Raw genomic sequence first — 27,544 nt, 5'->3', positions numbered from 1 at the left:
TACCAACATGACTGGCCTGAGAGATGTAACCCTACATTATCCATTAAAGCATCGCATTCTGTCCCGGGCACCTTAGGCTGATGAAGAATACAAAGAATGCATGAAGTGTTTTCTACTTCTGCCACCATGTGGGTTTATATATACACACACATATATATTTATATGTATATATATTATATGTATATGTATATATTGTACATTTAGAGTGGATACATGCTGTGTGACTTCGGTCACCATGTGTGTTTATATATATATATATTTATATAGTATATTCAGAGTGGCTCAGAGAACTTGGAATTTACCTCGGATACCATCTTGAGGTGACAATTTCAGAGGAAAAAGTTCTCGGGAAATGTCTCATCTGTTCAAACTTAAGAGACGAACACTTGCATTTTGAGTAGGATTTCTTCTTTTATCCCAATGCTTTCAATCAATCATCAAAGCACAATGCCAGCCTTAAAAAAAAAATAGAAAGGCAGAGCAGGTAGTGTACAGAACATTTTAAAATTAGACTTTGCCGTCTCTTGCAGCATCTTGGATGTTTTGAGCGGCTCTTGGGGCAGTGTTTGGGAGGCTGAGCCAGGCCAGCTGTGTAATGTCGCCGGGAGTCACACGATGGCATCCGAACTCCACTCCCCAGCTGAGTGTGTCCCTGAGTCCCTTCCCAGGGAAGGCAGCTCACAGAATCACAGAAGTTCAAGACTGGAAGAGACCTATGAGATCATCAAGTCCAGTCGATGTTCTAACTGTTCAACTAGATCATGGCAACAAGTGCACAAGCTCCCAGCAGTGGAAACCATGGCTGGCTCTTGGGGCAGCAGCTTTTTCCCCTCGTTACCCCGTGGTAGCTGAGCAGCCCCTGACTCCCCGCTCAGCCCCAGCACTGACTCTGAGGTGAGCGCACGGTGCCGTTTCCTGCCATCACAGCCATGTGCTTTTCCAAATGTGAGGGGGCAGGACATGGTCCATCCATGGTCCCAGCTGGCTCCTCAGTGTTCCATGACCCTTCCAGGGGTGTGCATGAGGTCTGTGCTGCTTTTATTTCACCGCTCCCACTGTCTGTATTGCTGGAATGTGCAATTTCTGCAGTTGTCCCCTTTTTCCTGTTTGCACTTTTCCAGTCCTTTGGTTAAGCAGTGGATCTGAACATTGGATTCTCCTTTCCCTGACTCTTTGCACTTTCCTCTACTTTTCAGCAGCTTTTGATTTATCTGCTCTTCCTTCCTTCTCCTTTTCCTTTCTCTGTTGAAATTTCCCCTCAGTCCCTGCCCTATCTCACTGCTATTCTTTTTCCTTCCAGCCCTTACTCAGCAATCTGAGGGAGAGCGGAGCAGCTTTTAAAAACACAGATTTTGGCACTGCCAGCTGAAGCCTGTTCCTTTAAGTACTCCACATGCAAAACTCCCAATCAATGGGAAATTTGGGGGGAAAAAAATCTTGCAGGAAAGGCTTTTTATAACCCAGCTCTCCAACCAGCAGTGCCTCGTGAATTTTATTGCGTGCAGGTGATCTGAGAATAGTGGAGCTGACAGCTCTGTTTCCTAAACTGAATTCTGAAGGAGTAAGCAAATTCTTGTATGAAATTTCATCTCATCCTGACAGGACGTGCTCAGAATGGCACTCTGTGAGGCAGGGCCTGGGGTAGGGATTTATTTCTGCATTGCTTTTGTCACCTGGAACCTGCATCCAGCTCTGGGCTCAGCACAGCAAGGACAGGGAACTCTTGGAGGCCGCTGAGGTGATCAGAGGGATGGAAAGGAAGGAAAGGCTGAGCAAATTGGAATTGTTCAGCCTGGAAAAGAGAAGGTTTCAGGGTGACCTGACTGTGGCCTTTACAATACCTGAAGGAGCGTGCAAGAAGCATGGAGAAAAATCTTTACAAGGGGGAATGGCTTTGAATTGAAATAGAATAGGTTTTGATTAGATATGAGGAAAAACTCTACCGTGTGTGGGTGGGGATGCCCTGGCATGGATTTCCCAGAGCAGCTGTGGCTGCCCCATCCCTGGAGGTGTCCAAGGCCAGGTTGGGTGAAGCATGGAGCAACCTGGGATGGTGGAAGGTGTCCCTGCCCACATAATGGGGTTGTAACAACCTGATCTTTAAGATCCCTTCCAACCCAAACCATTCTGTGATTCTCTGACATGTCTCCTTTTTTTTTCTTCAGTGTTTATTTCTTTATGCTCAAGGTTTTCCAGAAGCTTTTGCTGCAGTAACAGCAAATACAGAAGTGTTCAATAACTTACATCAAGCAGCTGAAAGTCTTTCAATTTTTCAACTGCCCCGTTGAAAAATTATTTCTGCAATTGAATTATTTTCCACGGTATTTTTCTTCAAGACTCCGAAGCAATCTTCAGTTTAAGAATATCTTATTTATACCAAATAAATAGTTATGCTATTAGCTTAAGTACAGACCAATCAAAAATCTATAGCTGAATGAGAAGATGTTGATTCCTCCATTCATTTTCTCCAAAAATGCTGTATGGGCGAAAAATCCTGCGGTGTTCAGAAGTGCTGAGCAGGCAGAACTCTGCTGGGCTGCTGTACAAACATGATTTGAAGGGCCTCTCAGCTTAAATAATGCCATGCTTTTTTAATTTTATACACAGCTTTCGTCTGCACCCACGCTCGTGGGGACTGGGCTGAAATAGCACCGAGGGAGGAGGAAAAGGAGAATCACTTGACTCATTTACATCTTGGTAGCAGCACAAAAACTTTTTATTGTGGTCACAGTTACCCCTGAAATAATTCTCACTTCGTCATTTTCTGCTGTAGTTCTTTCTGCATACATATTTATCTTCCCTTGATTAAGAAATATCAGGAATATTAATTATGGAATGCATCCAATCCTTAGGATGTCGGAAATATAAAGCATTTTTATGGATTGTAACATCTCAATCTGGAGGTCCAAAATCTGTAAGGTTTTTTTTTTGTGTCTGATGGTGTTTTTAGGAAAATCACTGTACAAAACATGTACCTTTTTTTCACCACTGTCAACCATATCATTCCTGACTAATAAAGTACAGGAAGTGGGAAAAAAAAAAAATCATTAATAAAATGAGAGGTGCTCATACATGGAGTTCTTGTTTTTATGCACTTTTGGAAGGTGTATTTGCATTTCAAATATTCATATTTCTGTGCTTTTCTGAATAGCTTAGTGTTCATTTCTACCAAATTTACCAAAAATCCAGGTGCATCCAAAATACAAAAAAATACTGAGCATAGGAAACTTGATTAATGTCCTAGATGGCAGGCAGCAGAAATACCATGGGAAAAGGAACTTAGGTAAAGAAAATATACCAGAATTAACATGGAGTAATTAATCTGATGAGAGGGCACAGTCTCAAGCCGTGAGCCCCAACAATTGGGTTGGACATCGGGAGGAATTTCTTCTCAGGAAGGGTGATCAGACATTGGAATGGGCTGTCCCCATGGGTAGGTGGGGGAGTCACGGATCCTGGAGCTCTTTCAGCATAGAGAGGAGGTGGCACTCGGTGCCGTGAGCCGGGTGACAAGGTGCTGTTCGGTCATAAATCACTGATTTCAAACTCTTTTCCGACCCAATTGATTCTGAGACTGTGTGACAGGAAACCCAAAGCACAGCCTCGCCAGTTACCTACTTTTCCTAGAACTTCACAACACTCCTTTTCAGATTTCAAAAACTAAGCCAGTTATACTTCGGAATAATCCCGCATTAAACCCGTGAGCCGATCACTCTTACACGCCGTAAGATCCTTGTGAGATGCGTTACTAATCCCGAAGCGCTTCAGCGGCGCTCGCAGCGCTCCCGGCAGCGGCGGGGCCGGTTCGCTGCCCCGCCGGAGCGTGTCCGGAGCCCCGGGGCCGCAGCCCCGCTGCAATGTGACACAGCCCCGCTGCAATGTGACACAGCCCCGCTGCAATGTGACACAGCCCCGCAGTTCTGGAGCCGGAGCCGCAGCCGGGCCGGGCGGAGCCGCCGCACCGCGCCCCCCGCGCCCCTCGCCCCCGGCCCCGCGGGAGGCGGCTCTGCCCGCCCGCCCCGCCCGCGCTGACAGGCGGGCGCTGCGGAGGAAGGGGAGGGCGGCCGCCCCGGCCTCACATGACCGCGGCCGCGATGGACGGAGAGCCGCCCGCGGGCACGGCCGCAGGTACGGGGGGATGCGGGTGCCGGGGCCGCCCCTCGGTGCAGCCGCGCCCGCCCTGCGCTGCCCGCCCGGGAGCGGACGCGTCCCCGCGGCGGGGTCGGGGCTGCGGGGACGCAAATGAGCCGTCGGGAAGCAGAAAAGCTGCGGGGAAGCGCCGCCGCCTTCCCCTCTCCTCCCGGGGCAGCCGGACCCCGCTGGCCCCGGCCCGCCCGGTGGCTGCTCACGGCCGGGCTCAGCGCTGCCCTCCGGGGCCGTGGGGGTCCCGAGGGTGCCGAGGAGCGGGGAAGGAGCAGGTAACGCCCGGGCCGCCGGGGTTACCTGCCCGGTGCCGCCCCGGTTCTGCCGCAGGCGCTCCGCTCCCTGTGCGGGGCTGGGCGCGGTCCCGAAGTTCTCCCGCGGGCACTGACGCGGCCGAGCGCTCCCTCCGTGCCGCACCGAGTTTATTCCGTGCCCGCCCAGCGGCTCCGGGCACTTTGGACCCTCCCGCAGCGGGACAGCGGCTCGGACGGTCCCGGAGCCCCCGCTCGAGCCGGCACAGCCCGCGGAGAAAGCGCCGGCTCCCAGCGCTGGGGTTCCAGCAGCGTGCAGCTGGGGCTGGGATGGAGAAACTCATAGCCAGATACTGCCAGCGCTTGTTGCGAAATGAGAGAAGGAGGGAGCTCCTGGGAGAATTGAGGGAATAACGTGTTAGACTCCTTTAGCAGTTAAACTGAAGGAAACTTTTAGAAGTTCTCTTTGAAGTCGTTGAACTTTTGTACCTGCTCTGTCCATGCTATTTTTTGCTCAGTTTGGAAAGAAAACGAGTAGGTAAGCTTAATGCATAGAAAAAAGGTTTGGTTGATTGCATTTAGAACCCACTGTGAGTTTGCTCTTGATAGGCCTGTGATGCTCCCGATGCAGATAATGCTTATAAATAAATTATTTTGGAATATTTCTGTCCAGGACTGATGTAACATATTGAACAGCAGCCTTTGTGGAAAAAATGTCCTACTGTACCAAAGAGAGAGCTTGCTCAGGTATGTCTGTTATGGATTTACCATCTGCTTCAGGAGCCTTATAGAGATAAAACAGTTGTCTCCAAGTAGAGTATTCTTGAACTGATTAACTTCTGGTGGTGGTGCTTCTGTACCTTTCTGACCTACTCAGCCTTCTTTAGAAAACCTGGTTTTCTTTGGCACAGAGTTTATGATGAACACTGACAGAGGGTACATAATGATTTTGGCTAAAGAAAAATAATGCTGTGAATGCAGCAATGTGTTTTTTATTTTTAGCATCATGATGCAGGTTCAGAGATCTTTGAAGTTTCACACCCACATGTAATTGTTTTTGGAGACCAGCAGCTTGTCAGTGAAATATACACAGTAATGAGAGTCCTGATAGGTATCACTGATGCTCCCCTTTGAGGGCGCATACAAATGCTGTGGTTTGGATTTAGCAGTACTAAAAGTAGAAGTACTTTACTTTAATACAATCGAAGAGAAAAGAAAAAAGGATAATGTCCAGCTTGTAAAGTCAATTCTGCAGAGTGGCTTTTATTGACTTTTTTTTTTCCTTTTGCTTTTACTTCCATGTGAGTCTGTTTTGCAATGATTGCAGGGAGGTAATGCAGGTGTTGGCTGTGTAGGGAGCGAGGTGTCTCCTTTTCTTCTGATGTAAACCTTTAACTGTGGGAGGCTGTACAGGTTACAGACAATATAATTTGCACATGATTTCCCCCACAGTCTTCAAGTTTTATGGGTTGGTGCAGGTTGAGGGAGAAAAATTTACCAGTTGCAGGCATATGGAATTGATACAACAGGAGGAGAGCTTTAATAATTGCTTTTCAAGAGGATTTGGGATAAGAATGAGCTTGTTTAACTATAAAATGTGTGAAAAGACCATTGGGATCCTGTAGGGTCTGGAGTGGCAATGCTATTTTTAATGCTTAAATATTAACATCAAGCATAATCAGGAGGGTGAGAAACATGTAAGGAAAATGAGAAGCAAAACAAAGATAATATATTTATTTTCATGGGATATTCTTGACCTGTATAAGGATGGTTGGATGTGGAAACTTGCCAGTTTTGTAGTCAGGCTAAAACGTCCTTGTGTAAGTTTCCCAGAGTAGTTGTTTGGGTTATTGCGTGCTGGGTTACATTTTTGGGTGTGAATTCTTACACTTCCAACCTCTTTTGAAAAACGATAGCTTAGCAGTCATCCACTGAGCTGCTGGGAACCAGCCCTAGCGAGCATTTGACTTTTCGTCCCTGTAATCTTAGGGCACATTCCTCGTTGGATTTTTCTCTGCTAATCCTGTTATTTCTTCAAAGTAGCTGCATCTCACTTTGTTGTGCTTGCTGCAGCTGGGGGCTGTGGCTCACGGCTGGCTTGTGAATGGAATGTGTCCCTTGGATCCCCAGACCTGGGGAGTCGGATGAATCAGTTGATGATCTGACAGGGCAAGAGGCTTAAGGTTAGTTCTTTACACACAGTAAATCTGTGTGGCAAGTTGGTGTTGGGGTTTTTTTTTTTTTCTGCTGGAGTATGGGATTGTTGTAGTTTGAGAAGCAGCAGGGGACTGCAGAAATTCAGGTGCTTTTTAAGTATTACTAAGTAAAGCTTAGGTAGTCTCATCTATTTTTGAGTTGAGGCATAACTTCTCTGTTTCATCTTTAGCAGCACCAAGTGCTGAGTAACTATGTTAAACTTACTTGGAAAAAAACACCAAAAACCCCTTCCCAAACAAAAACCAAACTACCTGCAACACCAAAAAAAAAAAAAAAAGGGGAAATAGGAAAACCTAACCAAAGGAAAAAAACCCAGAAAACCCAGAGTAACTAGTGCAGAGTACATACTTGGCATCTGTGGTAGTGGTGTTTTGGTTTTTTTAAAGGAGAAAAACAAAATGTTGGAGCCTGTTTCCAGCATCTAATTTTATGAGAGTGTGTGCTATTTTATCTTGTTTTGACATTGTGGGTAGCTTGTATTTACATGGGAATTGTTGGGAAGGAGAAAGGAGACTCTTAATTAGAGTGAAGCTAAATATGATAACTTTTCTTGTACCCAGTAAGAAATGCAGACCTGCTTTCCGTGTTGAACACACAGCTGTGCAGCACTTAGCTTTCTTAATTCTTTTGTTAATTCTTAATTCTGATTCTTTTGCTTTTCTGCTTTTGAAATAAGAATTGCGTGGTTCAAAACAACCCAAACAAGTTGTGCGCAGTTGTTTCAAAAAAATACGTAAAGCCTTTAATAGGAAAAAAGTTTTGTTTGCTTTTTTTTGGTGTACTTATGTTGTTTGTTTTTTTTTTTTTTTTTAGGGGATTTCAAATTATGTAATATTTTAAAAAAACGAGAACTAGGATGGGAATCTGTTTGAATTTGTAGTTGAAATCTGTGCCAGCTTTCAGGGAGGCTGATGTGGATGCTGGATTCTGGAATTATGGAGGAATGTTTTTGACATGATAAGGGGGAGAGGCATTTCCATAATTCCTGGGGCTTCTCATGAGAAGACAGAAAGGAAAGGGAAATGCTGATGAATGATATTTACATTGCTGCTTTGTAATTCCTGGCCCAGGAGTTGGTAGTGGAGTCCTCACTTTTTCCAGGGAAGAATCTGAGGTATCTGTGCACAAAACCAGTCAGTTTTCATATTTCCTGTGGGTTGGATCCCTCTGCTCTGCACAGCTGTGGCCTGTGATGATGGAGGAGAGATCTGAGCTGCTTTTCCTGAAGGTTTTGCTTCCTTACAGGCTCCTTTCTCCTTCTAGTAAAAATGCTACTAATATAATAAGTAATTCTGTGTCACCATCTACTTAAGCATGTCTGATAAATTTATCTGATTATTGCCTGGTGTAATAAGGAGTTGGTAGCATCAGCCATCTGTAAAATGAAGATAAGGCCTCCAAATTTGATTGACAGAGCTTTAACAGGGAAGGGAGATCAATGCTGTGATTTCCCACCTGTGCTTCCAGCCCTGGATGTGCCTTCTCACATATGAAAACTCTGTGCAGCTATGCAGGAACTTGGAATTTTGCTCTGGCTTTCATAAATGCATGATTTTGGAAATTTGGGTGGAGGAAACTGCTAACTCCATGGAAGGCAGATTGCTGCCCAGTTGTATCAGTGGAGTAATGAATGTTGAGCACGAACTAAAGCATGAACTAGAGAAATTTTCTATTGCAGTTTTTCTCTGGGTAAGTTTCTCAACTCCCTTCAGTCCAAAGGCTATCTGACTTGCTGAAAAAAAAAAAAAAAGTATTATGCAGTGTTTTAGTGTTTTCATAGCTGTAGCTGTTTTCTTTTACAACCAAACAAAAACTAGGCCATGCTTTGAATGCTTCTTCAGACTTTTAGTTCTTGTTATCTTGTTGTCTTGTTTGCATATGTATGTTTGTACGTATTATTTTTAACTTTTATATCAACTTGTTTTCAATTGTATCAGGCCACTTCCTGATACCTTGTTGACAACAGATTGAGAATCTGCTGTAGCAAAAGCCTGGCTTGTAGGAAAAAGCTGATTTTTTATTTTGTCTGCTTCCCAGTGTTCCAGGGGAACCATTCCATACCTCATTTCTGTATCCACTTGCTCCTGTCTCTATATAAACTTTACCAGATAATGATCTGCTGAAAGCAAAGGGAATGCTTTCAAAATTAGCTGTTCTGCAGCAGAGGGTGCGTGATGGGAAGTTTTAAGTGTTCTGGTACAATGCATGTAAATCCTTTTAGTGCCTGAACACAGGAGCTCATACCAATGAGTTCCCACTATTATCCACCATTCCTGGCCGGGGCTCTTGAGGCTGTTCCCAAATTGGCTCCTTAGCAAGCAGAATGAAAAATGGGCTGAAGAATAGCTCCAGTACATATTGCTCTGTAGGGCTGGTGTTAATGCCATGATAAGCATTTCCTAAAGCAGGTTCACAGCTGTTCCCAAGTCATTTTACTGTGTTCTCAGAGCTGTGTTTGTGGGTGTTTGTAGATTCACTCTGTCTTGTTGATACCAGGCATGCTGAGGTTATTAATTAAACGGTAATTATTCAAACTTGTTTGCATGGTTGTCTGGTTTGTGTGATTTCACACATTTAGACAAGGTTGAGATGTAAAGAAGCTGCAGAATATTTCAGGGAGAGCCAAGAGTGTGAACTGCTGATAAAGAGAGGACATGTCCTGTAGGTGATTTTTAGAGAATAATTTGATAAAAACTGGGGAGAAATTACCAAGAAAAGGGCAACATGGCTGAATTGACAAAGGACTGTGGATTCTTGCCTGGTGGGGCATCACTCTGTGCTGTCTGCTGGGTAATGGGTTCAGACCTGTAAGGAACTGCAGAGTCCTCAGCATCACTTTTGTTCTGGGACTTAAAGATCAAACACTGATGGTTTCATGGTTCACCCTATACATCTTTTCTCCTCATTCCTGTCTCTTGCCTGTGGGGTTTCAGGAGTTTACCAGACAATGCTGAGCCCAGTTCAGGCACTGATTTGTGCTGTTGATGTCCAGCAGAAGGATGGGAAGCAGAGACAGTGACTCAATAGGCGGGAGGAGATGCTGTGTTAGCACAGATTGGCACTGCTTGGGGGATTATTTGGGGTGCATTTTGAGTAGCCCCCTTTGGGGGAGGCCTCTGCAACATCAGCCAGTGGCTGAGCATCACAGAAGGCTCTGGAATTCTCTGGAGGGAGGTGTGTGTGCGTGCATTGGAGGAGTAACAACATCTGCTGTCCTGTGTTGCATTTCACTGGTGTGTCTTGAGCAGTTAAACCCAAAAATCACCAGGGTGGGCACCCAGAGAGCTGCTGCTCTGGAAATCCAGGATGCCTTGTGCTCTACAGGTGTTATCACTTCATCCAGCAAATCATCGATCAACACTGAATTAGTTTATATTATTTTACTGCAGATTTCTGGCAGGTAGCTGGAAATCTTTAGGAGCTGCTCCATAGGTGGGGTTAGCAGCTGATATGTCTATTAAGGCAGAGGTGTTAAGACTTGCTTCTCTGAGTCACATTAGCAGGAATCTGAAGCCTGATGAGGCATGTGGGATAAGGTCATTTGTCCTGGATTTGGTTTGGTTTCATAAAGTCATTTTATGGGAACAAATAGCCAAGTGTCTGTTATGAAGTGATAAATCTAAAGAATTAAAGATTGCTCGTTTTCCCTGTTTATCAGGGCCTAGGGCACATGAAGGAGCAGGTAGGAAATCCTTATCAGGAGGAGGTCAGGGCTTTCAAGTCAAGGCTATGACTTCTTATCTTCCTTGAGTTAATCTGTTACCCAGTTAACAACTTTTTGAACTATGTATCGAAGCTGAAAGAAATGCTTCTTGCTTCTGTGGTGTTACTGTGTTCTCAAAATTGCAGATCTATTTAAGAACTTCTGCACCATGGCAAGGAAGGGGTAATGAATCCTACCTGGCTTTTTAGGTACCTTTCATCATGGACTTGACTTGCTTTATGAAAGAGCTTGTTCACAGTGTGCCTCTTACAGAGAGGCAGCAACCCAGCTGCTCCAGGCTGGAGAACAGAACTCAGGCATGGAGTGGACAGAGCCCAGGGTTGTACCCTCATTTTTCACACTATTCCCTATGTGTGGAATGGGTAGAAAAGAAAGGAGGGCTTTGAAAAACAATGTAAGCTTAGTTTACAGTCACATAATAGATGCAGTTATGAAGTCAGGGTGAGATAACAGGCTGCAGTCAGGCACTTGATAAGAGAACACTCTGAGTCATCAGCTTTGCCCTTTCTTTGATGTCATTTGTCCTCTGGGGCCACATTCTTAAGAGCCATCTTCTTTCACTTCTGCATCTGAGAGTCAGTCACTGTCCAAAGCTGCCCAGTTATGGCCAAATTTGCTGTCAAAAGCTGTTTGTTTTCTAGCTACAAGCAATGGAAGACAATAGGTAAATTTGAAAGATTTTGCCACTTGCTGTGACTGAAGAATTGTTGGGTTGGGAGCCCTTATTAGGAACCTTTTCCCTCTGCTTTGGAACTTAAGTATGTTGACATAGTCAATTATTGTAATTCACACTCTCTGTAGCACACTGTCATAGAGTTAATAAAATTATGTCAAATGAAGTGTCTCCTTCCTTTGTAATGATGTGCAAAATTAATGGATTAAATTTCTTCAGCGTGGTAAAAGGACACATTTTTCTTTCCTTCCATGAGTTGTTCTAGGCAGGATCCAGAAGTGCTGAGCAAGGGTTTCGTTCATTTTGGCAGATCCTGCTGTGGTGGGAGCTGGACAGACAGGAAATGCAGGCCTCTTAGCTGATTCACAGAACGAATTTGGCCTGTGATCCTTTGCTTAGTGGAGATGTCTCTGTGACTCGATATAATTGGTGGTGCCCCTGGCTGTTGTGAGCAGGGAGGTACTCATGATGTGAACGTGTGAGAAGCAGCATAACCTCCCAGGGGAGTGGCCTGGCTGGGCTTCTGGTGGTGTTGCACCACTCTGGCAGCACCAAGCAAAGGAACAGAATATTTTAAGGCTACTTCTTTTACTATATCTTATCAGGTCTACTGTTTTTTCCCTTTTTGTCTTGTAGATTTGGCAAAGCCTCCAATAAATGAACCAAGGGAAGCGGAACAGTTTCTAATGCAGACGCCCCAGGGAAATCCACTGCTGCTTTCCCACACCCTACAAGAGCTCTTGAGCAAGGACAGTGTGCAGGTGGAGCTTATACCTGAGAAGAAGGGCCTTTTTCTGAAACATGTGGAGTATGAGGTTTCCAGCAAGGTAATGTGAACAAACTTTGGGCTTGCTGAGAATGTATCCTCCTAAAAATGTCTGTGCAGTTTCTGCTGGCAAAGTCCTGAGTGATTTAGGTGTGCTGGGTGATGCTGGTTTTAAGCAGACCAGTTATGTGGGCTGATATTTAATGTAGTAGCACTGGGCCTTGTTGACTTGGGCCTCTGCAGATTGCACCATCTAACTGAGCTGTGAAGGATGGTCTGCAAGTTCACTTGCTTGAAAACCTGAGCTCTGTACCAGAGCAGGTGTGTGACAATGGAAACAGAACGGTTTTGTAAGAAACTGGTGTAGGTAGCTGGGCATTTCAAACTGAAATTGTATTTACAGTGCAAAAAAAAAAAAAAAAAAAAAAAAAATTGTTGAGGTGCTGCTGTGTAAGCTGTGCATTGATTTATCCCCCCTGGTTAATTGGTTAATTGCAGAGATTCAAGTGCTCGGTGTACAGAAGATACAATGACTTTGTGGTGTTCCATGAGATGCTGCTGCACAAGTTCCCGTACCGCATGGTGCCTGCACTGCCCCCAAAGAGGGTGCTGGGAGGTAAACCTGCACTTTGGGCTGCAGGGGGTTTGCTTCATGCTGCAAGTGTGATAGTGTTGAAAAGAAATGTTTAAAAGATTGAAAGTCTTGGGTTCTGCTCGCCTCAGACAACTTTGAGAGTATTTGTTTGGGTGGTCAGTCTGAAAGGTCTGGTTTTGGGAGCTGACAGACTATAGGTATCCAGTCTTTAGTTTTTGCTGCAGTGCTTTCTTTTTTCTTTCTGAGCTGCCACGTGAGGGACATTAACTGAAATTTCATGTTTCTTCCCGCAGCTGATCGTGAGTTCATCGAGTCGAGGAGGAGAGCGCTGAAGCGGTTCATAAACCTGGTGGCTCGACACCCCCCCTTCTCAGAAGATGTGCTCTTGAAACTCTTCCTGTCCTTCAGTGGCTCAGTGAGTGTTTGTTAGCAATAGTCCTGAGCTTGCAAGTCTTGCTGTAACTGCCACAGCGTTCAGGATTGCTGTTAACCTGCATGGCTTTGCTCCCTGGGAGGAAGAGAATTTTCTCTCAGTAGGTGTTTCCGCAGTGGAAAGTGGAAGGTAATTTCACTCAGTGCCAGGAGTGTAGTATTTTGAAAATTATGACTGTTCTTAGGCAGAGATTATGCTTTTCCTTAAATTAAATCTAACCTGGGTAAAACTGTATCTGCTGAGTTGTGCCTTGCTGCTGCAATATATCTGAGACCTGCATGAACTGCCTGTGTTTTTTCATAGTTCCTTCATGCTCATTTGATTCTATATTTTCTCCAGGATGTACAGAATAAGCTAAGGGAATTGGTCCAGGGAGTAGGAGATGAATTTGTGACTTGCAGATTAGCTACCCAAGCCAAGGTATGTATATGAATTTCTTGCAACATGTTGTTCTGGTTTAAATGGCTTTCTTCTCCTGGTGCTTCAGTTATGGCATTTGTGCAGTGATGAACACCTTAAGTAGGAGATATTTGTTTCTAGAGTTTGAAGGACTTGTAATTTTATTGAAAAGATCAAATAAACTTTTGACTCTTGATATTTCTAGCTAAATTCTGGCTCATGAATATGATATAGATTAAACAATGAATCCTGCTCAGAACTCATTTCTCTGTAATTACTTGTACTTGCATAACAAACAAATGCACAAATTGCACAATTTAAAAGGTAATGTCTAGATTGATGTCTTTCCCTTGTGCTCATGCCCTCATTCTGTCTTGTTCTCTCCCTGTGGGAGAGCAATTTGGACTGTTATGGAAAAGCTAGTTATAAATTCTCCATATATCTGTTTATCCCAGTGATTACTGCTATGACAAGTTTTAAGTACACATCCACTGTGTTCATTGAGCAATTTCAAAGCAAGTTGTTGTTCAGGTTCCTGCAGTGCTTGCAGAAGGTTTTGCAACTGGAGCTTAATTCAGGCTTTTACCAGTGATAAACTGGTCAAAAAAAAGCTGATCTTTCAGTTTGTGCTTGACTTTACTGGGCTGGGAGTTACCAGTAGGATCAGATCAGAACTTGTGAGCTTGAAACCTCACAAATGTTCTTTTAACTACATAGAAGAATTGCATATTTTGCCAACTCTGTCTATGCTGGGTATATGAACCTCTTTCTGCCTGTGAAAATTAGGGCTGTTTGTGTGACATGTGTCTTGGACACCTAAATGGGAAACTGAACTCTGCAGAATTGTTAGAGCACAGAGGGAGAGTGTGAGCGCAGGAGGGAAGCCTGTCCCTGTCTGCAGACTGTGCTGTGCCTCTGATTTACCCACCAGTAATCCCTCTGTACTCCTTCAGGACTTCCTCCCAGCTGACATTCAGGCGCAGTTTGCTGCCAGCAGGGAGCTGATCAGAAATATTTATAACAGCTTCTATAAGCTCCGGGACCGCGCAGAGAGAATCGCTTCCCGCGCCATCGACAACGCCTCTGACCTCCTCATATTTGGGAAGGAGCTCAGGTAGGTTTGGAGCAACAGGGTTTGCTGGTTTCTGATGTTGGTTTAGAACTCAAAACTGTTGCAAATGGTCTGGTAAAAATGGGTGTTTTAATGCATGCTGTAGGACATAATCAATTTTCCTTCTATAAAAGAAGGAAATACACGCCTTTCAATAAAGCTGCATTTTATAGAGTGAGGAATGAAAACAGAAATACCTTTGCATTCAGGTACTTGTGTTACTGTCTCTCTCCCCAGTATGTACACAGTTAACTCTGCATTTGAGATAGGACAGGAGTAGCTCAGCACTGTGAGCTATTTAGGCAGATTTGAAACTGCTCTCTGCAAATAACTTTATCTGCTCAGTGGAATTTGTCTCCTAGATGTGACCATTGCTTTTCTCCTTCCAGTGCTTTGGGCTCAGACACTACTCCCCTTCCTTCCTGGGCTGCTTTGAATAACAACACATGGGGGACTCTCAAACAAGCCTTGAAGGGTCTGTCTGTTGAATTTGCACTTCTGGCAGATAAGGCTGTGCAGCAGGTGAGTCCTTTACTTTTGTCCTTTTTTTCTCCTTTTTGTAACATGAATGAAGTACACTGCTGCCCTGAATTTTATCTTGAATCATGAGCTCTGTGAGCATAAGCTCTTCAAGAGTTAAGAGGGAGATTGCAGTCCAAACTCACATCCTCAACTAACAGCCTGCTTGTTCAAGCTTGTGTGAAATACCTGGACTGTGTCTAAATGGGAAAAAATGTAACAGGTAAGGGAAAGGAAGAAAAAACCTGCTTTCTTTCTTAATTTTAAATGGTTACTGCACACATTAAACTCACTATTAGGGTGAGCTGTCCAAAAGTGCCGTGTTCCATTTTATTAATCTGCTACAGAGAACCCAGAATAACTTACTTCTGAATCAAATTTTCAGTACTTTAATTCATGTACTTAAACATTACATGAGAATCATTCAGACAGAAGCATCACATTCCAGTCTAAGTGCACAGTGTGGTAATGACTGTCAGAGTGACGTGAGAACACGACACTCTGGGAAGGAAAAGTAATAGTTTTGTCTTCAGTGCTCTTCATCTCATTGTGTTAAAACAGTCAGTGTGCTTTTGTAGATCAGTCAGGCCAGGTCTCTTTCTCTGGAGTTTATGCTCCAGAGAGCTCTATTGATACAGGAAGAAAAGAATATTCTATAAAATAAAAAAAACTGGCAGTAAAATTTGTCTTGGTCTCTGTCTCATCTCTGCCTTCTGATGCATGAACTGTTATGGAGAACAAGCAGGTATTCAGAGTTTTAATGGATTAGCTATTTTGTAGGAAGGGAAGATGAAAGATTGGAGGAATCTGCAAGAGCAGGGAATTCCAGGCAGAGTGTGCTGAAAGGACTGACACGCAGGCCTGTGAAACCAACTGCTCTTGTTCTAATGATCAGTCAGTTGGAAAAGCTGTTCCTGCCTCAGTCAGGTCTTTGTTCTGCACACTGAAGACTAAACACCCCAGTGCCATTGGAGAGATTTTTGATGCAGTTGTGTAAGCTCTGATGTGCCCTGGAGAGAGCAGTGAGAGCCTGCGTGGTGTGGGGGGGTGTGAAGGGCTGTGATGCCAGGCTGACGTAAAATGTACTTTTTTCTTGTTTTCTAGGGTAAACAGGAAGAGAATGATGTGGTGGAGAAGTTGAACCTTTTCCTGGATTTACTCCAGTCCTATAAAGTGAGCTCTGCTGTTCTGCCAACAAGAAAGTTGTTTAGAGCAAGTTTGTGCTCTTTAGAGGGTGTAACGCCAACTGGATGGAAAACTGTCTGTGAGGCCAGTTCAGAGGCAAACTGGGCATCTGGCAGAGGCAGGGGAGTGGCTCTTGGCCACAAGGAGCTCTGTAGCCTTCCTGATAGCTCATCTGATGATGAGAACTTGCCAAAGAGCAAACTCTGTGAGGAATTTAAAAATATGGCTGGTTAAACTGCATGGATCAGCTAACTTCTTGGTTTTAGATTTGGCTGCTTTTGAGTCAAAGGAGTGAACTAGATTGTTGCTGATTTGCTCATGGAGACATGAGTTCAGTTATGAATGAAAGGATTTTTTCAGCTGTATGTGGCAGCCTCTCCTGACATTCCCAGGCCAGGACTGAATTTGAAGGACTTGAGCCAGCACTTTAATTAATTGCCAGCACTTAATACTGAGAAGGTCAGAAAAGAGGCCTGATAAGATCCAAAATGTTGGCAGAAGTGATGCTCCAGGTTGCCTCTTAAGCTCAATGGTCTGGGTTCAAGCAGTTTTGTTTCTTAAATTCTTAGCTGCTGGCATTTTTTGACCCTCTTGAAAACAAAGGAGCAAAAATCTGCAGCGTAGAAATGACACAAAGTGTGACCACACGTGTGTGCTCCTGATTTACTTGGCTGTGTGTTTGCTGACTCCTGGCCCCACTGCTGTTTTCTTTTCCCATAAAGGACCTGTGTGAGAGGCACGAGAAGGGGGTATTGCACAAGCACCAGCGAGCCTTGCACAAGTACAGCATGATGAAGAAGCAGATGATGAGTGCCACTGTGCAGAACAAAGAGCCAGAATCGGTGGAGCAGCTGGAGTCTCGGATTGTGGAGGTAGGGCAGGCAGAGCAAAGGGTGGGACTGGGCTCTGATGGTGCTGCTCTGGAACTCAGTCACATTTGCAGACAGTTTTTGGATTGAGAGGGTAGCCTGTGCTTTGGGAAATCCGTGCTACCCACTGTGCCACGTGGAAAATGTGTTGGTAGCACATAATTCGCAGGAGCTGTGGGAAGCATCAGTCTGCATGATGGGAAGGGCAATTCCTGCTGTGTCAAATGGGTTCAGAACTGCCTTTTTAGGGTTTTGGTATGTGTTTGAATTGCTGGTATGGGGAGGAATGCTGTTTTCTCCTGTTTCTCCTTTTCCCCATCCTCTTCCTGGTCACAGAGTTCCTCTTCTTTCAGCAAGAAAACGCCATCATAACCATGGAGCTGCGGAATTACTTCTCCCTGTACTGCCTGCATCAGGAGACACAGCTCATCCACATCTACCTGCCTCTCACATCTCACATTTTGGGGGCCTTTGTCAACTCCCAGATTCAGGGTCACAAAGAGGTGAGTTCTAGACTCTCCTTTTTCTCAAAATATGAATGAGAATTTGATTGGATTTGTTTTCACCCATTGGCTCCATCCTCTAATCACCTGTGCAGTTGGGTTCTCTCATAGCTTAGGAAGTTCCCTGAGGTTTTTCCAGTTTGGGGTGAGGATCAGGGTTGGCCTCTAACCCCTCTAAAAAGATGGTATCTTCTTGCAGCAATTTTTTTTTCTTCTTTGCTTCTCTCATCTGTATCTGGCTCTACCCTGTGAGTAGTGGAAAAAGACCCAACCATTCAGTCTCTACTCTGTAATGAGTGATGTGTGTTTGTTAGATTAATATGGTTTTTTGCTGAGCTACACAACATATTGTATGACAAGAAAACTTTCCAGGTTTTGCTCTAAAACTTAGAAAACTCCTTTTTGTTAAACCCTTTAATATTCCCCATATACAAACTTTCTTGCTTCGGTTATATTAGAAAAGTCTTTTCTCCTTCAGCTCCCTTCCATCCTTTCAGTGAAGGAATATGATGAAGGGAAATCTCCCTTCCATACAGGCTCAGGACAATGTTCATGGAACTGCACTGGTCTGACAGGAACATTCTGGGTGTAGTGAACTTCCTGAAAATACTTCAGCAAATTTGTTGTCTCTGTATGTCTGAGACTGCTGCTAAATTTCCATGTGGGGAGACTGTTACCTGCTGTGTGGTCATGTCTGCTCTCTCTCCTTCTCCACTCACAGATGAGTAAAGTTTGGAATGAATTGAAGCCAAAGTTGAGCTGCCTTTTTGTGGGATCCAGCAGTATGCCAACTCCACCACTGTCACCTCCAGAGGGAAACTTCTTTTCCAATTAACGTTCCAAGCATCCCACACGGAGCAAGAAGGGCAATCAACGAAGGGGTGGGACCTCTACCTCCAATGAATCCTCCAAAACAGCTATTTTTATTATTTTTTTTTTTAATATTGCTGCTTTGAGCTGCTCTCTGATTTAGACAGACTGGATGTGGGGCAGAACATAATGGATATAGAGACAATTTTGTAATTTTGCAATGCCCAGGGGCAGAGCTGATGTTCATTCTCCTGCAGACACTCCTCATGGGGTTGGGACAGGGCCTGGCACAGCGAGTGCTGCAGGGTTTGTTGCTGGGGCCTCTGCATCTTGTACTAACAGTCCTCCAGTGGTGTTTATCTGCAGCTGTGCTGACACATCTCTGCACGTCTCTCAAGTGCTGAGATGAACAGGATAGCCGAAGCACTTGCTTGTAGTGGAGATAAATTGCTTTTTATGCCTTGGAGGGCCTGTGTTAGGGACGTGTGTGGATGAGGAAAGCTGAAAGCCATCCCCCATCCTGTTGTAGGTGTCTGGATTTGATTTCTTAACTGCTAGACCTTAGCACAAAATGAATGAAGTGGTTGGATTTTGTAACCCAGCTGGGCAGGGGTCAGTGCTGCTCTGTGACAGGGATTTTCCTGATGGTGCTGGATGGACTCTCTTGTCAGTTTGTTTCCCTTCATGGCTGAAGGGAACTCTGGGGACTTGCTCATATTTTTCAGTTTGGGGCCAAAGACAGCTGGGTTCAGGAACTCAGAGGAGTTTGCCTGGCATAAACGAGAAAATAATTGACTAAAACATTCCTTAATTGTAAATCACTTGTACTACAGGAGTGGAACAGCTACAAGGTAGCTTGTTTATTTCTTCTGGAGGTTCTGACCTCCATCTGGTGAGTAGCTGCTCAGATCTGTTGGAGAGCTGCTGACCCAAAGGCTGGTGTTTTCTTTGGTGTAATATCAGAAGTATCCTGCTGCACCAGCAGGCTGGAACACAGTGCTGATAAAGTTCATTTGCAAAAATTCAGTATTATCAGGATGTTACTGTCTTTCTTCCTGGCTGTGGGCAGCATTGCAGTATGTTTGTTTGTGAAGGAGAGAAGGAGAGTAGATGATTAAGTGAAAGTTCTCATCTCTAAAAACACCACAGCCCTTGGTAATGGGGTTTTCAGAATGGTTTGCGGCTGTGATAAAGGGACTAAACACTCCCCACTTTGCATCTCCAGTGGCTTTGCCTTGGGAGGCAAAGGGGGAGAACATGTAAGTCATGTTACCTCAGGGGAAATGTGCACATCCTCCAGAGAAACTGTTAATCAAACTGCAAACGTCTGCAGCAAAGCTCTGTGTGAACAGGACTCCCTGAACCTGACTTCTCTGGGGCCAAAATAGCTCCCAAAGGGGAATTTGTGACTTGGCTTCTTAGCATTTTCCTCGAATGGGTAAAAAAGGAAGCACATGAACAAGGATGAGTGCGTGCTGTTAATCAGAATCATTACAGTATTTTCCCACTGGGGAACTTCCCCATTACCAGGAAGTATATTTAAATCCTCCAATCACAAAAGCTTTTTTGATTTGATTTTTTTTTTTTTTTTAGAAATTTCAGTGCAACATGAAACTCTTCCTAGCCCAGATGGAAATTCTGGATTAGTTTCTTCAGCTAGGAGCAAGAAAAGTTATTTGCCCAGTTTTAGGAGACTGAATAACCATTACTCACACTCCTCAACATGGAGTAAATACACTGCTATGGGTGAATTCCTTGAGTGCTGGGCCTTAAGCAGCGTGTAGCCAACCTTGCACAGATTGCATTAAAGAGCTTTTTCCAACAATTCAAATGTTAACTCACTTTCCTCCTGCACATGGGCCTTGTCCAGTGAGATAGATGAACTGCAAATGGCTGTGACAGATTTGATTCTCTCCTGGAGATTTCCTAAGTGATGCAGAAGAAATTCTGCTCACAAACTGGAGCAAACTGTCAGGGGAGGGAAATGTTTCTACAGTCCAGGTACAGCGAAGATATAATCTCAGGCATGGTACAACAGGTTTTTTCTGCTTGACCTTGTCTTGATTAGAAAGATGGTTTGTGGTTCAAGTGTGGAAAGTGTTACCAGACTTTTCCATGCTCTTCACATTATCAGAAGGTGCTGGCTGGTTATGGCTGGCTTAGTCTCAGCACCCATCCTCCCTCACTGGTTTGCCTGATGTGATGAACAGTGAAATTGAGAAAATACTGTATGTTTTGGGGCAAGATCTGATAATTTATGATGGGTCTCATAAGTTACTTGTTTGACTGGGCAGTGTTCTGTAGGAGTGCTTGCAAAGGACTAACCTGAATGGAATCTCGCACTTCTCACTCTTAGAAAAACATTACAATTTTGAACTTGATTTAAAATCAAAAAACAACCCCCCAAAAAGCAAACATCAAAATGACATTAGGGCTTTAGACTAATTCCTCTTTCCTGTTTGCCTTCAAGCACAAATTGTACAGTCCTAGTGCAGAGACTGTAACAATAATAGACACACCACAGGACCTATAAAGAAACTGAAATGACCTTGTTTTGAGAAATATCCCCTTCCTCCATTGTCAGCCCTTGTGTCTTTGAGGAGAGTTTTGGGGATGGGCTTTTCTTGTTTTGGTTTTACTCTGTTCACCAGGTATTTGAGAACTGAGGCCCAGTATTCCCAAAGCTGATCCAGCTGCTGGCACTTTCAGAATTTATTTCATACTGGACTGTCAAGTTTGTTTCATTCCTAAACACATGCAGACACTATTTCATACAACCCTTAGTTTGCAAACCTTTCTTCTGGGAGACTGGTCAGTGTGCAAATAGCACTGTTTGTTTACCTCAGTGTGTGAGGGATTTCCTTACTGTTTTCATTTTGTTCAGTTTATGGATCTGTCAGACTTGGAGGGCAGCATCAAGCACAGCTTCCTTCCTCCAGAGGGAAGCAGCAGGGACTCAAGGATCCATCAAGCTGTCTGTCTGTCCTAGCCAATGTGGGGAAAACAGTTGTGGTTACCTCCATGTTCCTGCCTTCTGCAGTAAACACTAATCAAGCCAGACTAATTGAGGAGTGTGTGCTGCCTGTCTGAGATCTGATGCTCCTGTAAGATGCAGTGCCAAAGTGTTAATGTGCTTTTGTGAATGGAAGCTTTTCTGTGTGTGCTTGAGGTCAGGGGACTTTGATGTGCTCAAAGGAGTGATGGTAGAAAAGCCTGCAGTTCTGTCAGAGCAGTGCTGGAGCTACCAGGGTAGCAAACACCTGAGACCTTGAAAGGCTGCCTGAAAATTGTTCTCTGAAAAGGGCTCTGAGTTTTGTCACTCCTGAGGGCTTCTCCACTTCCAGCTGTGAAGTGGGAATACACAGGCTTTTTGTCAGTATCCTGTTGAAAGGCTCAAAACTATTTACAGTACCTTAAATCTTGTATCCTCCTTTCCCTCTCCTTCCATCTTCCTGGCAAGTTGCTCCTCCTCAGTTGTAACAGGTTCAACGGTGCCTTGCTACATTCCAGTGCTTTTAACTCTCCTTTAACCATGCAAGGGTGTAATTCCTGGAATTGTAACAGGCTAATTTACACTCTTCTGTTTGTGCTGTTTATTGAAACACAAAGATCACCATCTGGGGACAGAACTTACTTAAAAGAGCAGTACCATCCCAGCTCTTTGACATGAGCTAAAAATCAGGGTTGGGGAAAGCACCTTCCTGAAAGGACTCACCTGACTGCAGACAGGATAACAAGTGCAAGCTTGAGCCATGCTTGTTCTTTTCCTACCCAAACTCCTGGAGGAACAGAAAGTAATTCTGTGCGATTGTCACGTGCTGTCTCTCACCCAACAATTTACGGTTTCCATCAGGAAATAAACCAAGGTATTTAACAGGTATTGGCTGCCAGTCATGCCCTTTCCTACCATGCAGTAAGGTCCAACTCTGTAAAAGCTGCTTGTCCTTTTGTGCTTATTCTATTTGCCCCAAGCCATTCTCTCTGTTAGAGCAGCCAGGAACCCTCACTGCCAGGTCAGAAGCAAAGGTGGGTATCTCTATTTACTCTGTAAATAAGTGTGCAGCACAAAAGGAAAAGTAAGGTTTGAAGGTGTTAATTCATCCTCCTAAGTCTGAGCTGTGGCTTGCTGAGCAGATTAAGAAGGATGTTTTGCGTGGTATAAATTTTTCAAAACTGCTGGAAGGAGACAAGAAACAAGCATAGTTCAGAGGGTGTGAATTTTGCCTGCCTGGAATATCCTGTATCTTTGCTTTGCTCAAATAGCCTTATGTATGAAGCACTTTATTCAAATGCAGGAATTAAAGAACTATTACTACAGCTGGTAGACTGGAAATGTTTACAGATCCTACATGACATTCCAAGATTCTATCTGTAAGTGTTACATGTCTGTAAAAGTGTTTGAAAAAAGGAAAAAAAAAAACCAACTTGTGTAAGAAGTTACATATGTGATGTGTTATTTCTGGCATGATTGGATCAAACTTGTGCTGACCACCATGCTGGGTTGGGCTGACATCAGTGCTGAGCAGTCACCTGCCCTGGGACAAAGCCTGCAGCCCTAGGGGATGGCACTTTGCAACAAGAACTAGCTGGAAGTTGAATTTATTCAGTATATTTTTACCTGAAATGCTCAAATAGTTTGACTTTCACAGTAACAGTGAAAGCTGGGCTGAGACAGGACTATACATCTGCCTCTGGCTTGTGCTTTGTTAACTCCCATAACCTCACACTGCCTTCAGCTGGATGATCCTGAAGAAATCTTGGTTTGAATTTTTCAAAAGGCTTTCACAGCATCCTTATAACAGAACAACACATGCTTTTACTAAAAAAGTATTTTTAATAATAATAATAATAATAATAATAAAACAATCTACCCATAAGGGAAAAACTTAAGCCACTAAAAAGGGTTAACATTTATTTTTTAATAGCTGTGATCACATAACCACCAAAGCCAGGGACTTCACAGCATGGAAAATCTTGTTACTTTTATTTCTGCTCTAAGAAACCCCCTTACTTTGCAGTGACCTGGAAAACAAGTCTTGTGTTCTGGCGAGCTGAGCAACGCGACCCTCATAAGTCACACTCAGGATGCTGTGGCCCAATGTGGGCAGTAGCATGTGGGCTGAATGCTTCTGCTTTCTTAAACTTCCTCCACTTCTTTCAGGCTGTGCTCCAGGATGGTGTCTTGTCCTTGGAACTTAAAATAGCCACGAAACAACTTTCTCTGAAGCACCAGGGGAAACCAGTAGCTGTCATCAGGCCACATGCGATGGAAGGGCACCTCGTCCAGCTGAAACCACTGGGGCCTCATTTCTGGTGGCACAAAACAAAAGAACTCTGCGTGGGACATGCTCGTGGATTTTTGCTGCCTACGCTGAATATTGGTCAACGAGCAGCTTCCCTCTCCAGCCCAGCTGCCTTCCTTCTGGGAGGCATTTTAGTGTGAATAGTTCTCCTTTTCCTAAGGGCAAGAGCATGCACCTCCTTCTTTCCCCAGACCAGCCACCTACCCTCACTTTCTGTTGGCTCTCCATGGAAGTGATCTGCTCGGAAAATGTGAACGTCCATGAGTTCAGAGTTGCCCACAAATTCAAATGTGATCTGACCCATCTTCTGCAAGGTGTCCACAGTCAGTCCACTCTCCTCCAGGAGCTCCCTGCACAAGAAAAAGGCTTCTTACATGAAACTGAGCATTGGGAGGACAAAAATGCAGTTATTAGCTTTACTCACACATTTAAAAGCCTTCCAGTGAACCAAAGGTGAAAGCTCTTATAGTACAACAGAGCAGGGCTCTGACCTGCACCAAGCCACGAGGCTACACCACCACAGTGGAGCCAGGCCAGGTGGGATTGTGTGTTATTCCAGGCTCCTGAGCCTGGCAGGAAAACACTCAGTGTTGGAAGGGGAAGATTCAGGAACATGGATCATTTAGTAGAATTTAGTCCTTGCAACATGCAGCTCTTCTCTGAGGTAAGGGAGAAGTGGGGATGTGAAGTCATCTGACTGTGGCTGGGTGTGGCTTCAGAACTCCAAGATACACGTCATTTAGACAGGCAAAAAGCTTTGCCAGCTTCAAGCTGAACCTTTTAGAATTGTGGAGAAGCAGGTCATGAACACCAGAAAGAACATCTATACCTGCTACACAATCAGCTACTTCTAAAGCAAACAAGCTTAGTTAAATTACACACTCCATCACACCATTTGCACACAGGAGGTTGAGAATTCTGGTTCCCATTCAAATGCAGTGTAAAACTCACAAAGCACTTGTGCAAACTCTGCCCTTCTGCTCCTTGGGAGCACATTGAGCATAACCAGGGGCCAAAAGGGAAGACTTTTAAGAGCACTTGGAGAGCTGTGCCAGCTCTTTTCCACACACCACCATGCACAGCTACTTGAAGCACATTCAATTATTTCCTCTCTTTATGCTCTGTGCTCAGAGCTTTTTTTATTTTACCTCACTGTAAAAGAAGCAGCACGGCTTGAAGTTAGTCGTGGTTTTATAATGTACAAAAATAAGGAATACTCTGAAACTGTGTATCTTTAGTTATAGTTAATAATTAACATAGTTGCCTATTTGGCAGGAACAACAATTTTAAAATGTAATGGAAATGATTTTAAGGCTCCAGCTTTCTTTGGCATTGGTTTCATGGATCCCATCTTTCAAAATAATACTTGAAATTAATGTCTTGGCTAATTTTAGTTTATCTTCTGAGAAGCTATCTATGTCTAAAATAGAAGCAGTTTTCCAGCAATGACTCTAAAAGCCTCCTTTTACAGGCACTGATAATTGAACAACAAAGCACAACATTGCTACAGTTCTCCAGGCAATTTATCCATCAGCTGCTTGGCTCTGTCTGTAGCAAGTGGAAACATTACAGGTGGCAAACTATAAATAACTCATTCACTAAATGCTCCCCTTACCAGATGTGCCACTGAGGACCTGCCCATGTGCTCATGGGAATGTGCTGTACACAGCAGAAGATGGAAATCTTCTGGGAACTTTTGTTCATGTTTTGGGTTAATATTTAACTAACTACCTGTGCTGAGACTTCCCACCTGCTGCCTCTGCCAACCCAGCTGAGACAGAGCAACGTGGAACCACAACCTCAGACCTCAACTGGCAGTGCAGAGTGGAAGTGGCACAAGGGAAGTTTGATTTGGAGTGTGTGGTGCTTCCTGCAGCAGAGCTGTGCCCTGAGGCAGCACTGCACCACTCAGCAAGGTGACCACTGTGTCCAGCTGCTCCTGGCCCTGGGGACAGCCTCCTGCCCAGCTGACCTCAGCAGGAACTGGCTGTGTCATTCTGGAGGAAACTGCAGCTGAAGGGGTGGGGACAGTCCCCAGCAGCAGGTGCTGGCTGTGCTCTGGCACACTGCATTTGAATTGAGGAAAATTTTAGCACTTGACATCTTGTATGAGCAGAGGTTTTGGTGTCAAACTTGGAGCCAGCACAGGTAAACACACCAAGGAAATCAAATGCTACATTAAAGCATTAGATTTACCTCATAGCCAGTTGCAGGTAAGTCTAGCAAATGTTAAGTGACAAAACTTGTGTCCCTCCCTCCACTCAGAGATGATAAATTACATGAAAAGCCACAATGAGATGTCAGGTACGTTAGGGCTGCTGGGAGCACATCTGCACAGGGACCCTGCTGTCCCTGGGCCCAGCTCACCACAGAGCCTGGGCAGTTGTGCTGGCACAGCTGGGGAGGCTGTTGAGGGCAGAAGCTGTTGGGAACCAGCTGAGCACACCATGACTGATCTTCCTGCAGGTGCAAGGGCAGCTTTGGGCACGTTATCAGAAACTGAGGAGATGGCAAAGCACAGCTTTGTATCAGCAACATTCATGTAAAGGACAAGGTACCTAATTTTTAGAGGAATTTAGCAATTTAGCTGTGATTTGCTACTTCATTTTAATGACCAGATAGATGAAAGAACTACAAGAAATCAGTACTGAAGGGTTCAGAAATTACACTCTGCCTTTTTACTGATGAAATTCAATTGCGCAACTCAGCATTAGCACTTAAAAATGTCACACCATATGATCAAATAATAAGCAGCTAGGGTAATTATTTAAATTTAATTAGCTGTAATTCTGCTATATAGTCAAAATTAAATCCTGTACCTCTCTGAAGATTGCAAGAACCTCTATCCACCACTCAGACTCATTCTCAGTTTAGATCAGATCCAGGGAGGACACAGGAAGTTCTAGCTGCTCACAAACTGGATAAGTTTAAGATATGCAGGTGACAAAGGTGATGATTGTTTCTCCTGTGCAGAGAAACAATCCTGTTTCTCTGTACATGTGGATGATCCCTCATCACCTGTGGAGCAGGTGTTCAGAGCTGGGCCATGACTGCACTGGTGGGTAACACGAGGGTGTCACTGACCAGATGAGCCGCGGTAGCTCCGCCTGCAGCCCACAGCCGATGGTCCAACACGTCCCCCTGTGCCCCCATACCTGTCCCCGTGGCACCGGCCCGGCCCTCACCTGCGGGCAGCCTCCTCGATGCTCTCCCCGGGCTGCACCTTCCCCCCGAAGCCGTTCCACAGCCCGGCGCCGAACCCGCGCTTCTTCATGCCCAGCAGGACGCGGGACGGCTGCACCACCAGGACGAGGGTGAAGAGTCTGGAGGTGTGCATGGCTCCTGGCTGAGGGACGAGGCGGACACGCTGTGCCGAGGGTTCCCGGTCCCTTCCGAGGGGACCCGGGGGTGCACAGAGCCCCGAACACCCAGCAGCCCTCCCCAGTGCCCGGTCCCTAAAGCCTGGTCCCCCAGCACCTCTCCCAATACCTCCCTCTCTAATGCTCCCGCCGACCCTCGCTCTCCTGCTACCTCTGCACCCCCTTCCCAAAGTTTGATCCTCCATTCCCAAATCCTTGTTTCCCCAAACCCGCCCCACCAAATCCTGACCATCTTTAACACCCTCTCCCAGCACCCCTGACTCACAGCACCCCTTCCCCAAATCTTCGATCCCCTCTGCAAATCCCTGTCCCCCCAGATTCTCTGAGCACCTTCAACATCCCTTCCCCGAATCCCTGAGCCCCCAGAAAACCCTCCCCAAATCTCCGATCCTCTCTCCTTAAATCCTTGTTCCTCCTAAACTCCCTCCCCGAATCCCGTATCACCCTCAACATCCCCTCCCCGAATCCCTGACTCCCAGCGCCCCTTCCCCAGATCGTTGAACCCCTATCCCAATCCCTGACCCCCCTGCACTCCCATCCCCGTCCCCGCGCACCTCAGCTCCGCACTCGCGGCTTTCCCGCCCGCCTCGGTGTCACCCTCAGCCGCGGCCCGTCCCCGTTCTTCCCGCGCCGCCGCCGCCCCGCCCGCGGCCGCCGTGAGGG

General features: G+C 45.1%; 2 protein-coding genes across 3 annotated transcripts; one reads left to right on the top strand and one right to left on the bottom strand.

Moving 5' to 3' along the window:
• The first annotated feature begins 4,062 nt into the window (after nt 1-4,062).
• SNX8 (sorting nexin 8) lies at nt 4,063-22,821 on the top strand. 2 transcript variants are annotated; one of them, XM_058815766.1, is made up of 11 exons: nt 4,063-4,128; nt 11,645-11,835; nt 12,273-12,390; nt 12,663-12,784; nt 13,142-13,222; nt 14,155-14,315; nt 14,702-14,834; nt 15,936-16,004; nt 16,739-16,888; nt 17,239-17,388; nt 18,110-22,821. In XM_058815766.1, exons 1-11 carry the CDS (start codon nt 4,080-4,082, stop codon nt 18,221-18,223), a joined length of 1,338 nt encoding a protein of 445 aa, XP_058671749.1. In that variant the 5' UTR covers nt 4,063-4,079; the 3' UTR covers nt 18,224-22,821. The 2 variants fall into 2 exon arrangements, with proteins under 2 accessions (XP_058671749.1, XP_058671750.1); XM_058815767.1 differs by lacking the exon at nt 4,063-4,128 and adding an exon at nt 5,101-5,141.
• Nucleotides 22,496-27,500, bottom strand: NUDT1 (nudix hydrolase 1). The gene is made up of 4 exons (XM_058816157.1): nt 27,436-27,500; nt 26,687-26,847; nt 23,706-23,851; nt 22,496-23,508 (listed from the first exon to the last, which is right to left on the bottom strand). The coding sequence occupies exons 2-4, from the start codon at nt 26,836-26,838 to the stop codon at nt 23,336-23,338; spliced, it is 471 nt and encodes a 156-aa protein (XP_058672140.1). The 5' UTR covers nt 26,839-26,847; nt 27,436-27,500; the 3' UTR covers nt 22,496-23,335.
• Nucleotides 27,501-27,544: the final 44 nt, after the last annotated feature.

This window comes from Ammospiza caudacuta, chromosome 17, assembly GCF_027887145.1.
Source record: "Ammospiza caudacuta isolate bAmmCau1 chromosome 17, bAmmCau1.pri, whole genome shotgun sequence".
Classification (NCBI taxonomy): domain Eukaryota; kingdom Metazoa; phylum Chordata; class Aves; order Passeriformes; family Passerellidae; genus Ammospiza; species Ammospiza caudacuta.
The sequence above is the reverse complement of the archived record's forward strand: the minus strand, read 5'-3'. Positions and strand labels throughout refer to the sequence as shown.

Bases quoted from the DNA above. Each gene is read 5' to 3' on its own strand.
- NUDT1 (XM_058816157.1), bottom strand. From the start codon at position 26,838: ATGCACACCTCCAGACTCTTCACCCTCGTCCTGGTGGTGCAGCCGTCC. The intron at 23,852-26,686 runs GTGAGGGCCGGG...TTTCTTGTGCAG, and splicing joins ATCGAGGAGGCTGCCCGCAG to GGAGCTCCTGGAGGAGAGTG. The intron at 23,509-23,705 runs GTAGGTGGCTGG...TTGTGCCACCAG, and splicing joins AGAGCCAACAGAAAGTGAGG to AAATGAGGCCCCAGTGGTTT.
- SNX8 (XM_058815766.1), top strand. From the start codon at position 4,080: ATGACCGCGGCCGCGATGGACGGAGAGCCGCCCGCGGGCACGGCCGCA. The intron at 13,223-14,154 runs GTATGTATATGA...GTACTCCTTCAG, and splicing joins GATTAGCTACCCAAGCCAAG to GACTTCCTCCCAGCTGACAT. The intron at 16,889-17,238 runs GTAGGGCAGGCA...CTCTTCTTTCAG, and splicing joins TGGAGTCTCGGATTGTGGAG to CAAGAAAACGCCATCATAAC.